This window comes from Bos javanicus, chromosome X (genome assembly GCF_032452875.1).
Source record: "Bos javanicus breed banteng chromosome X, ARS-OSU_banteng_1.0, whole genome shotgun sequence".
Lineage (NCBI taxonomy): Eukaryota > Metazoa > Chordata > Mammalia > Artiodactyla > Bovidae > Bos > Bos javanicus.
The window spans coordinates 68,972,940-68,987,173 of record NC_083897.1 but is presented as its reverse complement, the minus strand read 5'-3'; the positions used below and the strand labels follow the sequence as shown (position 1 = coordinate 68,987,173).

Here is a 14,234-nt window from a genome sequence, read left to right as displayed (position 1 = left end):
GGTAACAATAACCCGGTGTACGAGACAGCAAAAGAGACACTGATGTATAGAACAGTCTTATGGACTCTGTGGGAGAGGGAGAGGGTGGGAAGATGTGGGAGAATGGCAATGAAACATGTAAAATATCATGTAGGAAACGAGTTGCCAGTCCAGGTTCGATGCATGATGCTGGATGCTTGGGGCTGGTGCACTGGGACGGCCCAGAGGGATGGTATGGGGAGGGAGGAGGGAGGAGGGTTCGGGATGGGGAACACATGTATACCTGTGGCGGATTCATTTTGATATTTGGCAAAACTAATACAATTATGTAAAGTTTAAAAATAAAATAAAATTGGAAGAATAAAAAAAAAAATAAAAAAAAAAAATAAAAAGAACAGAGCCAAAAGATAAAGACAGATTTCTGAAGACATATTTTGATCACACAAATCCATTTGGACAACAAGCAATCCCAGTTAAGTGGATTAACCAATTCCCAGTTTAAGCTGCGTTTCTGGCATGTACAACTGAAAGAGTCCTGACTAATATGGTTGGTTAAACAATGAATTATTTGCTTTTTACTTTCATTGTATTTAATGCATTAAATACAGTGAAAGTGTGCTGTTGAATTTTATCGTCTTTTTGTGAACATTCATTCCTCAGTAGAATTACTGGCCAGCAGAAAACATCAACTTCTGTCTAGGGGTGTATATATCAAGTAAACATGCTACAACTTGGATTATAACATAACCAAAATCATATCCAAATTTCATTAAAAATAACATTACTTTTTAGTTGTAATAGTTGTCCTTCCACCACTGGAGGGTTGGTTATGAGATGAATATATTTCTTGTCTCAACTTTGAGAGTTCCTTAGAAATAAAAGACAATATAACCATTTGAAAACAGTACAAACATGAGGTAAGAGGTATTTCTGATCATTTAACAAGGTTCTAAGAATAATTTTTCCCTTCCTTTTTAGCCTTGAGGTAAGAATATTCCAATCCTACTTGTTGAATTCCATATAATCTTGCTTCATGATACCTAATTAAGTTACATTATAAGTCTCTGCAAGAATCCACTAACTGGTATAGGATTTCTGTACTTAAGGGATAACATGAGATAGAATGGGCATGATTCTCAAGGTGAATATGTGAAAATTTCTGTGGCAAAAGATTAAAAAGTATAACTATAGCAGAAAAGCATTGAAACTGCAATATGGGAACAGATATTGTTTCCTAAAAGATAATCTATTACTGAACATTACTACAAGTACCATTTGTTCAATAACAGCAATACGATATTAACCACTATTTTGGATACTTTGTTCCTTCAGTACCTATTTTATAACAGAACTTGGGCTATATACTATACTCATAGAAAGGAATATAACAAAGTCCCTTACTGAAGAAACTCAGTCTTATTGGAAGTTTCATTGCTAATGAAGTAGAAAATCAACATTTTAAAAATATTAAAAGCATAATATTTTTTGCTTCAATTCTATCTTTCCTTTGAATTATTTCTCCTGAAATAGAGCCTTTTACTTCTTCATAGTCATTCACATTCTTCTTTATGAATAAATTAAGTCTTGGAAATATGTCTTTTCTTAGTTTGTGGAACTTATTTATCCCACATGGCTGAGTTGTATGGTTCCTCTCCACCTTGACCCCTTCTCTGTTACCTCTGACTGACGCTTTATAAGGGAATCTTTCTCTTCCAGCAAACTTGTCAGTTCATGAATCTTGAATTGAAAATCATTGCAGCTTCCTTCTCTTCTTGAAACATCTTTTTGGTACTGATTTAATTGAGTCTAAGGATTTAAAAAGAACTTAGAACTATTATAATTCTCATTTAACAAAATGGATAACTGAGTTCCAAAGAGGTTAAGTGGCAGAAAGTCATAAAGCTAGTTATGAAATGAAGAGTAAAATACCAATAGTTATAAACATTTGAAGTTTTATGAATGTTGAATACAAATTGAAATACCAATTAGGAATTTCTCACTTTTTAAAGTTGACTTTACTATTTAGGCTTAGGCATTATGTAAGTAAAAATCCTAGGCAACAGAATTAAAATAAAGCTAAGAAAACAGGTACTTTATATTCCTTCAAATACTAATTAAGGAAAAGTCAGTAACTAATATTATATCATGATTTGCACTTAACAACATATTCCTCCTGCATAACTTCTCTCAGTGCTCACAGCAGCCCTCTGAGATAAGTGTTATTATAAACCTTATTTACAAAACAGGTAAATGAGGTCCAGAGATGTTAAACCATACAAAGGAGCAACAGCTAGTAAGCAACACAGCTGCAACTCCATGACAGGTCTTCTGACTCCAAATCCTGTTCATTTCCTTCTTTACTGTATTATGTATGCACAGATGACTGTTATGTTAAAGTGTTATTAGTAACATTCTGATGGAAAAGAAACCAGTGGAGGAAATCTGCAAGAAAAGTTGATTTCCTTTTGAACAAATTCTATTTTGTTTCATTTTGATTTTTGGTAAAGACTATACATTATATTTGCAAAAAAAAACTATGTGGTCAATTTTTATATTAAAATATTTGAGTTATATAACTACAATTAGTAATTGTAATTACTATTGTAATTGTATCAGTAACTTAAGGGTTAGTCAGTTTGACCTAGAATGACAAAATAAGGCAATGTACAATTATTCTCACAAATATCACTTTGATTTTGATGCCAATTACAGGTACATAATTCAACAGTTTTATCCTTGCACTTGACAAAGCTCTTGCTATGTATCACCCCCTCAAAGTCAAAGAAAGATTTTTATGAATTCAAATGTGGCTTCACTGGACAATCTTGAAAGTTATTCTTGCCTGCATAGAGCAAACTTCAGGTAGGATCATAAAATGTTCCCTCTCCCCCATCACCAAATAAATTAATCAAAATTAAAAAACCAACAACCCCAACTTAACATTTTTTCTTTCCTAGAAAAGATGAAGCTAAATTAAAAAAAAAAACAATTTAACAGTATTCTTTACACAATGATACGTATTTAACAAAAAGTTCTACAACATACTCCTATCAGTCTACCTTCAGTTGATTTTTGTTTGTAGCTTTAAACTTGAAAATAACATTATCTTATTAGAAAGTCTGTGCTGACCTGTACATTTATGCAGTGTAGGATCTACATACCCTTAGTTTGCAGATCTCTCTGTCTTTCTCCATTCTTAAGTTTTTTACCACTTCCATGTAATGGTTGCCAATCTCATCCATTTTAGCCTGCAGCATCGGGCCTGTGCAAGTCTCAGAAACCTACACAAGGCAAAATAATTTTCTGTAATTAGACTGTTATGAAGGAAATGCATATGATATTACAAAACATTGATAGATAAAAAACACATAATTAAACAAAACATTGAAACAATCAGACGGATTTTTTTGGAAGTTCATTATACAGCTGAAATGGCAGTGAGTTAAGACGTAACTGCATGTGAAATCATGAGAAAGCAGTCTATGTATTTTCTCGCATTGAATTGGATACACACACACAAACACACACACACACACACACATATGGGCTTCCCAGGTGGCACTAGTAGTAAAGAACCCGCCTGCCAGTGCAGGCTAAAAGACACAGGTTCAATCCCTGGGTCAGGAGGATCCCTTGGAGGAGGGCATGGCAATCCACTTCAGTATTCTTGTCTGGAGAATCCCATGGACAGAGGAGCCTGGGGGAACTATGGTCTATAGAGTCGCAAAGAGTCAGACATGACTGTAGCAACTTAGCACAGCACATAGATGTATATATAACCAATGGTATAATTAAGGCAATAGCACATGCTTAAAACAAAATTTGAATACCTGTATTCTCAGATTTTTATTCTCTTGCTCTAAATTACGCTTACAGTATTCCAACTCTTTTAGTCTATATTCTACGTCTGATAGCGTATGTCGAAGAGAGAGATTGTCTTCTTCCAATGCTTGGCATTTTGAGGTGGAGTCTTGACATCCTTGCTGTAAAGAATACATAATAAATAAGACAAATGGATTTTACTTTTTAGGAGAGAGTGCTTTTAGTTGATTAATTCAATGAAACAAAGCAAATATTTTTCCATGCCCAGTTTGCTTATATATTTATCCTTAAATGGTAAGTTAAGTCAGCTATGAAAGATATTACTCTCACTTACCTTCTTGAGTGAGAAGGAATCGAGATTAGATGAATTTTCAGTGTACCAATTTAGCAAACTCTTGCTACTCCTTGGCAATATGATAGCCTACCTTCCAGTAGGTACCAAAATAACCCTATGCCTGATTATGTAACAATTGGAAACTCAATCAAAATGTGGGATTGTCACAGGAGCAAATTTTAGGAGTGGATCAGCCCTAGAGATTTACTATGATTTCCAAAGAATCATCTCTGCTCAGATATCTATAGAAAACTTTTAGAGTTCATTCATTCAATTACTCATTGCACAAACGTGTTAAGATCTACAAAAACCTTTTTAGCAATACACTAGTAGACCAAATGATTGATTGAACTTAGATATTCAATATTTATACAGTTTTTGTCACCTAACAGCATAGAAAATTGTGAATTGTTTATACTTCATATCTAAAATACTTAAGAGAGATATATATTATATATATATATTAATATATATATATATATATATTTTTTTTTTTCTGACAGGACTTCAGTAACTGGAAATACCCAAGGCCTCTCAATTCTCATATGAACAAATTATTTCATCATATTTTAATTGGATTATATCTCATAAATCCAGTGTGCTAACTGTGCATATGAAAAACTATCAATCTAATTTATTATCAATGAAAATGTCAATTACCTGCTGTTGGCGATTATCAGCTCTCACTGATGCCAAGAGTTCTTCATACTCTTTTATTTGAGTTTCTTTGAATGCCAAGTCTTTCTCAAGTCTTATCTTATCATTTTCCAGTGACTAGAACCAAAATTATTTGTTATGACTCAGAATTACAGAAACTTGTCAACAGTTACATAATACAAAGATCTGTTTTCATTGAAATGTTTAAATAAGCACTTATTTCATTTGCAGTTGTTTAATAAAATGGAATTCTAAAAGTTAATCAAAATATGGGATACAAAATGACTGAAACTTTAAAACCTGCATTGATAGACATTTTGATGAATTGATGAATCCTAAGTGCAATGAAGCAGAACCTTCTGATTATTTAACATTTTTTTCTTACATCCACAAAGACTCCTTGTTAATCCCAGCAGGTTGTGAATTTTCAAATTAAGAGTCTGAATGTATTCATCAGAACCCAAAAACAAAAAAACCCACTCCAAAGTCCTCAAGGAGTAATTCACTGTATGGAAAGTCTTCTGAATATAACTAGCTGATGTCATGAAAAACACCAATTAAAAAAAAATCAGAAAATGTTAGTTCTTGGAAGTTTTCAAGCATTCAAAAAAACTTCAAAGTATGCTTTATTATTACAGAAAAGGGGAAGTTCCCAATCAATGAGTCAGATTATTCTAATTTTACAAACTACTCCCTGGCTTTAAGCATTAAATTACCTTAGTGGTAAACTAAATAATAAGTGTGCACCCAAGTTTCTTTCATTTTCACACTGGACAGCTCTTTACTTCTCTCCTCCAACCCCAATTAACTGTTGCAAGAAAATAACTATATCTGGGTGAGCACAATATTATTGTATTACATTTTTAAAAGGCAGACTGAATGCTTTGATTTATATGTTAGGAAGCTAAGAACTAGAAAATCTTTGGAAAGAAAAATCAAAATAAATGTTACTGTCAAGTCATTCTGAAGATGTCCAAGCTCTTCCCGTATGTTGCTGAATGTGGACAGCACGAGTCGGAGAGATTTAGCAGACATATCCCTCATCTGGGGGAAGAAAACGATTGATGATTTATTTTTACTAGCATTTAAAACAGGCAATGTAAGTAATAGTAATCTAATTTTTCTGCTCTACAAGCAAACTTATTCACAACTTCATTTTTAATATGGCAATATTAGAATAGTGATGCAGGGCATTTGGTCAATAACATGCATAAGTAATCCAAGGAATATTCCTGAAGAGATCATAGCTATGTTATTTGAAAAGGGTCTCTTTTTTCCATGATGAAGTATCACCTTTTTCATGATAGAAATATATCAGCAAATTCTCAAATTTACTTTTTTTCTCTAAAGATTAAAAAAGATGAGACAGTCAATCTTCAAATAATAAGTTGCATCTCCCTAAGTGTGCTGCCAAATGAATTGATTTTGGCTGAGTTGAGAATAATATAATAAAAATTAAGTTTAAGCTTGAAATATAAAAATATCTCAAATTTTAAAGAGGGAGAAAAATCCTTTCACTAGGTTAAACTCATTTCTTCAGAGAAAAATGATTTTAAAACAGGCAACTTCTGTTTTTGAATGGATGGAGCACAAATACTTTTCTCTATTCTTTTTGCTAAGTATAACTGAAAGCCCTGGAATTTATGTATAAAACATACATAAAAAGACTCTGAAAGGTGAAAAAAAGAATGAAGTCTGGTTTAGAACATTGAGCTATGGAAAAATACAGAAGTGATTTCCTAGGCTTTCTTTTTGCTTCATTTATCAGAGTAATGTTGGGGAAATCAGTAATCCAAGAACACCAGAGATATGGACAAAAAAAGTCCCTAGGAAAGCCTGCTCTCTCTAGCCAAAGGACCATAAAAAGGGCAGCCTAGCAAGGCAGATAGCATTTAGATAATAACCACTCTACTTCAGCCAAACATCACAGAAAAAAAATGCAACTATATTCTACTCTACCCAAAGCATTAAAAGCCAAGAAGGGAAATTAGACTATCTCTCCTTCAGTCTCCCTGCTTAGTCACCTAATTGGAATTAGCGAATTCTTGGTGACTCAGACAGTAAAGCGTCTGCCTGCAATGTGGGAGACCTGGGTTCGATTCCTGGGTTGAGAAGATCCCCTGGAGAAGGAAATGGCAATCCACTCCAGCACTCTTGCCTGGAAAATCCCATGGACGGAGGAGCCTGATAGGCTACAGTCCATTGGAGTCACAAAGAGTTGGACATGACTGAGCGACTTCACTTTCACTTTCAGTGAAGAGTCAAGTCTCATCATTGTCCAACAGAAGTGAAGCTACTCACCTTACAGTGTCTGTAGAGGCCAAGAGGGGAACATTACCACAACACTCTTTCCCATCCAAACCAGGGTGTTATCAGTAGGAACCTACAATTCCTTATCCCTGCCCAGGAAGAACAATGAGATACTCCCCCAACCAATGTCAACAGAAGCAGAGTAGGGAACCTGGACTTTCATTCCCACCTGGCAGTAATAAGCAGTCGCCCCACTTCCTCTGTTTCTCAGTATCAGAGGAGGCCTGCTACAAAAGAAGATTTGATCAAAATAAGAAGTCATAACATAATCAAAATCTCCAGGTGTCAATAAAAAAATCACTTATTCTTAGAACAGGAAAATCTCAACTTGATAAAAAAGAGTTAATACATGCCAACATCAAAATACCAAAAATGTTAGAAATATCTGACAAGGATTTTAAAATAGCCATCTTAAAAATGTTTCAATAAGAATTTGCAAAGATTTATAACAAAAAATAGAAAGTCTCAGCAACACAACTGAAAATCTGAGAAAACAAATTAAGAGTAACTAAATGGAAATTTTAGAACCTAAAAGGGCAATAACTTAAATATATTTAAAAAAAAAAAAAGCTCAATGGATGGACTAAAAAGCATAATGGAAAAGATACAGCAAAGAATAAGTGAACTTGAAGATAGAACAACAAAAAAATACTTAATTCTGAACATCAGAGAGAGAATAGATTAGAAGATTGAACAGAGCCTCAATGTCCAATGGGAGTATAACATATATCTAACATTTATGTCATCAGAATCCTAGAAGGGGAAAAGAAAGAAGGTGAAGCTGGAAAAGTATATGAAAAAATAATGGCTGAAAATGCCTCCAAATTAGCAAAAAACCAAACATACACATTCAAAAAGTTGAGAAAACCTCAAGCAGGATAAATCCAAAGAAATCCATTCCTGGACTTATCAGCCAAACTGGTTAAAACTGAAGATAAATTTTAAAATCTTAACAGCAGCAAAGAAACCTTAACTATTGGGAATAGCAATTCCAATGACAGTCGATTTCTCATGAGAAACCATAGAAGCCAGAATGTTTTTTAAGTGATGAAACAAGAGAATTGCCAACTAAAAATTCTGTATCCAATGGAGAAAAAAAAAAAAAAAAAAAAAACCTTTAGGAATGAGGGGGAAATCACAGTTTTAGATGAAAAGAAAAATAATTTTTCACTAGCAGACCTATACTAAAAGAATGGTTGAAGGAAGTTTTCTGAAGAGAAAGGAAAAGATAGAAGGAATTTGGACCCTGGTGGCTCAGATGGCAAAGAATCCACCTGCAATGTGGGAGACCTGGGTTCGATCCCAGGGTTGGAAAGATCCCCTGGAGAAGGGATCAGCTACCCACTCCAGTATTGTGGCCTGGAGAATTCCATGGACTGAGGAACCTGGCAGGCTACATACAGTCCATGGGGTTGCAAAGAGTCAGACACGACTGAGTGACTTTCAATCACTTGGACTATCAAGAGGGAAGAAGTAACACAGTAAGCAAAAATATGGGTAAATACAGTAGGTTTTCCTTCCTTTTTTGCATTTTCAAAATTAAATTTGATGATTCAAGCCATAAAAATTATAATGTTTGACGTGGCTTTCAATGTACTTAGAGAAAATACTTTAAAAGTCATAAATATGGAGGCTAAAAGAAAGATGAAAGAAGAAAAACTTTATGTAGTTAACTGATACCAATAAAATGTTGCAAATTTGGAAAACTCAGCAGTGGCCACAGGACTGGAAAAGGTCAGTTTTCATTCCAATTCCAAAGAAAGACAATGCCAAAGAATGATCAAACTACCGCACAATTGCACTCATCTCACATGCTAGTAAAGTAATGCTCAAAATTCTCCAAGCCAGGCTTCAGCAATATGTGAACCGTGAACTTCCAGATGCTCAAGCTGGTTTTAGAAAAGGCAGAGGAACCAGAGATCAAATTGCCAACATCTGCTGGATCATCCAAAAAGCAAGAGAGTTCCAGAAAAACATCTACTTCTGCTTTGTTGACTGCCAAAACCTTTGACTGTGTGGATCACAATAAACTGTGGAAAATTCTGAAAGAGATGGGAATACCAGACCACCTGATCTGCCTCTTGAGAAATCTGTATGCAGGTCAGGAAGCAACAGTTAGAACTGGACATGGAACGACAGACCGGTTCCAAATAGGAAAAGGAGTACGTCAAGGCTGTATATTGTAACCCTGCTTATTTAACTTATATGCAGAGTACATTATGAGAAAAGCTGGGCTGGAAGAAGCACAAGCTGGAAACAAGATTGCCGGGAGAAATATCAATAACCTCAGATATGCAGATGACACCACCCTTATCGCAGAAAGCGAAAAGGAACTAAAAAGCCTCTTGATGAAGGTGAAAGAGGAGAGTGAAAAAGTTGGCTTAAAACTCAACATTCAGAAAACGAAGATCATGGCATCTGGTCCCATCACTTCATGGGAAATAGATGGGAAAACAGTGGAAACAGTGGCAGACTTTTTTTTTTTTTTTTTTTGGCCCCAAAATCACTGCAGATGGTGACTGCAGCCATGAAATTAAAAGACGCTTACTCCTTGGAAGAAAAGTTATGACCAACTTGGATAGCATATTGAAAAGCAGAGACATTACTTTGCCAACAGTGGTCCATCTAGTCAAGGCTATGGTTTTTCCTGTGGTCATGTATGGATGTGAGAGTTGGACTGTGAAGAAAGCTGAGCACCGAAGAATTGATGCTTTTGAACTGTGGTGTTGGAGAAGACTCTTGAGAGTCCCTTAGACTGCAAGGAGATCCAACCAGTCCATTCTGAAGGAAATCAGCCCTGGGATTTCTTTGGAAGGAATGATGCTAAAGCTGAAACTCCAGTACTTTGACCACCTCATGCAAAGAGTTGACTCATTAGAAAAGACTCTGATGCTGGGAGGGATTGGGGGCAGGAGGAGAAGGGGACTACAGAGGATGAGATGGCTGGATGGCATCACTGACTTGATGGATGTGAGTCTGAGTGAACTCCGGTAGTTTGTGATGGACAGGGAGGCCTGGCGTGCTGTGATTCATGGGGTCACAAAGAGTCGGATACAACTGAGCAACTGAACTGAACTGAATACATGGGGATAAGTTATGGATATATAATATAGTGACCACTAAAAAAGTCATACAAAATGACACACTCAAAAGCACTAGAGATAAGTCAAAATGGAATTCTAAAATACACTTAAGTAATCTACATGAAAACAAGACAAAGAAAACAAAGAAACAAAAGACAGAATGAACAGAAAACACAATGGCAGGTCTAGCCCTAACATACCAATAATTACAACTTGATATAAACACACCAGTTAAAAGATAGAGATTGACTTGACAGAGTGATAAAAAAAAAAAAACATAACCTATGTGTTTTCTACAAGAAACTCATTTCAAAGATAATGAAATTTAAAATATATATATATATGATGAAAGTAAAAGATATATCATGCAAGCCTTAAAAGAAAGCAGGAGGAAAAAAAAAAAAAAAGCAGGAGGGCTATATTGACATTAGATAAAAATGACTTTATAGACACAGATGTATAGAACAGTCTTTTGGACTCTGTGGGAGAAGGAGAGGGTGGGGAGATTTGGGAGAATGGCATTGAAACATGTATAATATCATATATGAAATGAGTTGCCAGTCCAGGTTTGATTCATGATACTGGACGCTTGGGGCTGGTGCACTGGGATGACCCAGAGGGATGGTACAGGGAGGGAGGAGGGAGGGGGGTTCAAGATGGGGAACACATGTATACCTGTGGTGGATTCATGTTGACATATGGTAAAACCAATACAATATTGTAAAGTAATTAACCTCCAATTAAAATAAATAAATTTATACTTTAAAAAATAAAATAAAGAAAAGAAAAAAAAATGACTTTAGAGCAAAGAAAATTACCAGGGACACAGAGGGACATTACAGAATAAGAGTCAATCCACCAAGAAGATATAGCTTTCCTAAATGTCTATGCACCAAACAAAAGAGTTGCAAAACATATCAAACAAAAACTAATAGAACGGAAAGGAGAAACAGACAAATCCACAGCTACAACTAAACACTTTTACACTCCTTTCTCAGCAACTGATAGAACTACTTAACAGAAAATGAGCAAGAGAATATAACAATTCAACAATATCATCAACCAAAGGATGTAATCAGCATTTACAGAATACCTTATCCAACGACAGATACATGTTCCTTTCATGTTCCCATGGAACATATACCCAAAATAGACCGTATCCTTGACTATAAAACTAAACTTAACCGTTTCAAGAAAATTCATCTCATATCAAGTATATTTTCTTACCATTGTGGAATCAAACTAGAAATGAATAACAGAATGACAATAGGAAAATCTCTACACACTTGGAAACTAAACAATACACTTCTAAACATTAATAATCCACCATTCAAAACAGATAATAAAAGGAGATAAAAATACATAAAATTGAATGAAAATGAAAATACATATCATAACTTGTGGGGCACACTAAAGCTATGCTGCGAGGATATTTATAGCACTAAATGCTTACACTAGAAAATATAAAAGGTGTGAAATTAATCATCTAAATTCCCATATGAGGAAACTAGACAAAGAAAAGCAAAATAAACAAAAGCAAGCAAAGGAAGGAAATAATATAGATAAGAGGAAAAAATAAAAAAATCAATGGAAATGTAAATGGAAAGAATAGAGATCAATAAAACTAAAATATAGTTTTTTCAAAAAAATCAATGAAATTGATAAACCTCCAACAAAACTAACAACAAAAACAGAAGACACAAATCACTAGTGTCAGAAATTAAATAGGAGAGAAGAAAACAGACCCTGCAGATGTGAAAAGGATAGTCAGGAAATACTATAAATACACATAAAAATTTGACAATTTAGATGAAATGGACTACCTCCTTGAGAAAGACGGGCTATCACAACTCATCCAATATGAAACAGATCATTTGAATAGATCTGTAACTATTAAGGAATTGAATTTAGAATTTTTTAAACTAAAAAAATATACATGCATGCCATCCATGCCCAGATATTCTCACTGAAGGATTATACCAAATGTTTCAAGAATGATTAAAACCACTCCTTATACAGTTTCTTCCAGAAAATAGAAGAGACATTTCCCAATTCATTTCATGAAGCTAAATTATCCTGACACCAGAATCAAAGAGAATAGAAAGAAAACTACAGACTAATGTCTCTCAGGAACTTAGATGCAAACATTCTCAATTTTTCAAGGAAACAGGCCTTCATTACACTTTGGATGGACCTCGTGCCATCAGAAATAATATAAAGGCTATAGCCAAGATTCAGATTCTGCAGAGCATAAGTGTTCCCTATACCACTGTCTGTTTATAATACACACTTATATTTCACTTAAGTTGCACAGATAAGATGCAAGGTCCAATATGTGAATGATCAATAAAAGCTTGAGATCAAATAACAAACTTAGAAATTTGCCTCACTAGACAAAACTAGATTATCTTTAGAATCTCTTCTTGCAAACACATACACTCTTCTTTTTAGCTATATTCTTTAGCACCTATTTTGATCTATCTTGATCTGTCTCTCCCTTTCAGTGTAGGGGAATATATTGCTGCAGTGGTCTCTAACTTTCCACAATTCAGGAAAATCAATGAAATGACCTTTCCATCTGCCAGGGGTAGGGTAGGGAGGTATAGAAAGTAGAATGGAGAAGAGGAGGGCGAAGTCTGTAAGTTAGAGTCAGTTTGTGCTACAGCAGCGAGGAGAGAATAAGGGCATTCTTCGGGAATAATATTTTGATAACAATTTCCTGAATGTTAGTCATTCAATACTAGTCTTTGATGGTCTGACCAAACTATAATTCAGCCCTTGTTTAATCAAAATGTAATCAACTGTTGTGAAACAGGATTTTTATTTAAACCTTTCTGTTATTAATTAAAGGAAACATCCTAAGCCAGCGCTTTTTTAGTTGTGAATTCACAGGCATTCTTCACTCCATCTCACCTGCAGAATATAGCGAATTTGCTGTTTTGTAAATTCTGACAATCCTTTTGGAATCAATGATTCAATGTCTTCTGACTGTAAGAAAAGAGAGGCTTATCCTTTAACAGATACACATTAGTGTTTTAATCTTAGGATCAGCAATCCACAGACTTTCATAGAGAGGGGCCTATTTTTAGAGACATCAAAAGATTATTTCACTTTTTAGGCAATAGTTCCTACAAACTTTAGTAGCCTTATCAGTTCTTACTTGTAAAAAATTGATGGTACTACATACACCATGGAAAGAACTCTGCATTCCAGGGATTTTAGAGGACAGTTTGGGGCAATCAATCAGATGTTCCATTTCTATTTTTTAAAAGAGTAACTTAAAAACAAAAGTGTAGTCACTTAAATCCCATTAACACTTTATTCCAGTGTATCTTTCAACAACTAGAAGTTTTGTTGGGTGGTATAACATTTTAGAGGTGGATTTTTTTAAATAAAAATTTGGGGAAATAAAAACAAAGGTTTATTGAGAATTTGCAAATTGCATGAATTTTGCATAATCTTTTGAAAGGTTATGATGTTGCCATAACAACACTAAGAAGCTTCAACAAATTTTAAGTGAGAAGCTAAATTGAAGTCAGTACTTCATAAAAGCAATTTAGGGCTACTGAATTATTATAACGGATGCAGTTTATCAATACACTGGAAATAAGGATGAAAATTAACACAAAAGTAGCCATTGTGCTTTTCATTACATTGAAATCAGTTCTTTCTCTATTTGATGACTTATTCCATTAAAAGTAATTATTAGCAAGATGTGTGTATATAATAGAATTGATACTTGAAAAAATTTACTTCAAGTCTTTGGCTATTTGGCAAGAGTAGCCAATAGTCGGAGAAAGGGATGGCACCCCACTCCAGTACTCCTGCCTGGAAAATCCCATGGACGGAGGAGCCTGGTAGGCTTCAGTCCCTGGGGTCACAAAGAGTCGGACATGACTGAGCGACTTCACTTTCACTTTTCAGTTTCATGCATTGGAGAAGGAAGTGGCAACCCACTCCAGTCTGGTGGGCTGCGTCTATGGGGTCACACAGAGTCAGACATGACTGAAGCGACTTAGCAGCAGCAGCAGCAGCCAGCAACTTAAGTT

The 14,234-nt window shown here is 34.8% G+C and overlaps 1 protein-coding gene across 2 annotated transcripts in view; it reads right to left on the bottom strand.

The window, feature by feature from the left end:
- The window catches only part of POF1B (POF1B actin binding protein), a 101,346-nt gene that overhangs the window by 11,352 nt on the left and 75,760 nt on the right, over positions 1 to 14,234 (bottom strand). For both annotated transcript variants that reach the window (XM_061409561.1, XM_061409562.1), the window contains 7 exons: positions 13,099 to 13,173; positions 5,744 to 5,836; positions 4,796 to 4,909; positions 3,810 to 3,962; positions 3,141 to 3,260; positions 1,657 to 1,785; positions 765 to 847 (listed from right to left, as the gene is read on the bottom strand). In XM_061409561.1, the coding sequence (XP_061265545.1) occupies positions 765 to 847; positions 1,657 to 1,785; positions 3,141 to 3,260; positions 3,810 to 3,962; positions 4,796 to 4,909; positions 5,744 to 5,836; positions 13,099 to 13,173 (767 nt within the window). The remainder of the gene's footprint in view (positions 1 to 764; positions 848 to 1,656; positions 1,786 to 3,140; positions 3,261 to 3,809; positions 3,963 to 4,795; positions 4,910 to 5,743; positions 5,837 to 13,098; positions 13,174 to 14,234) is intronic.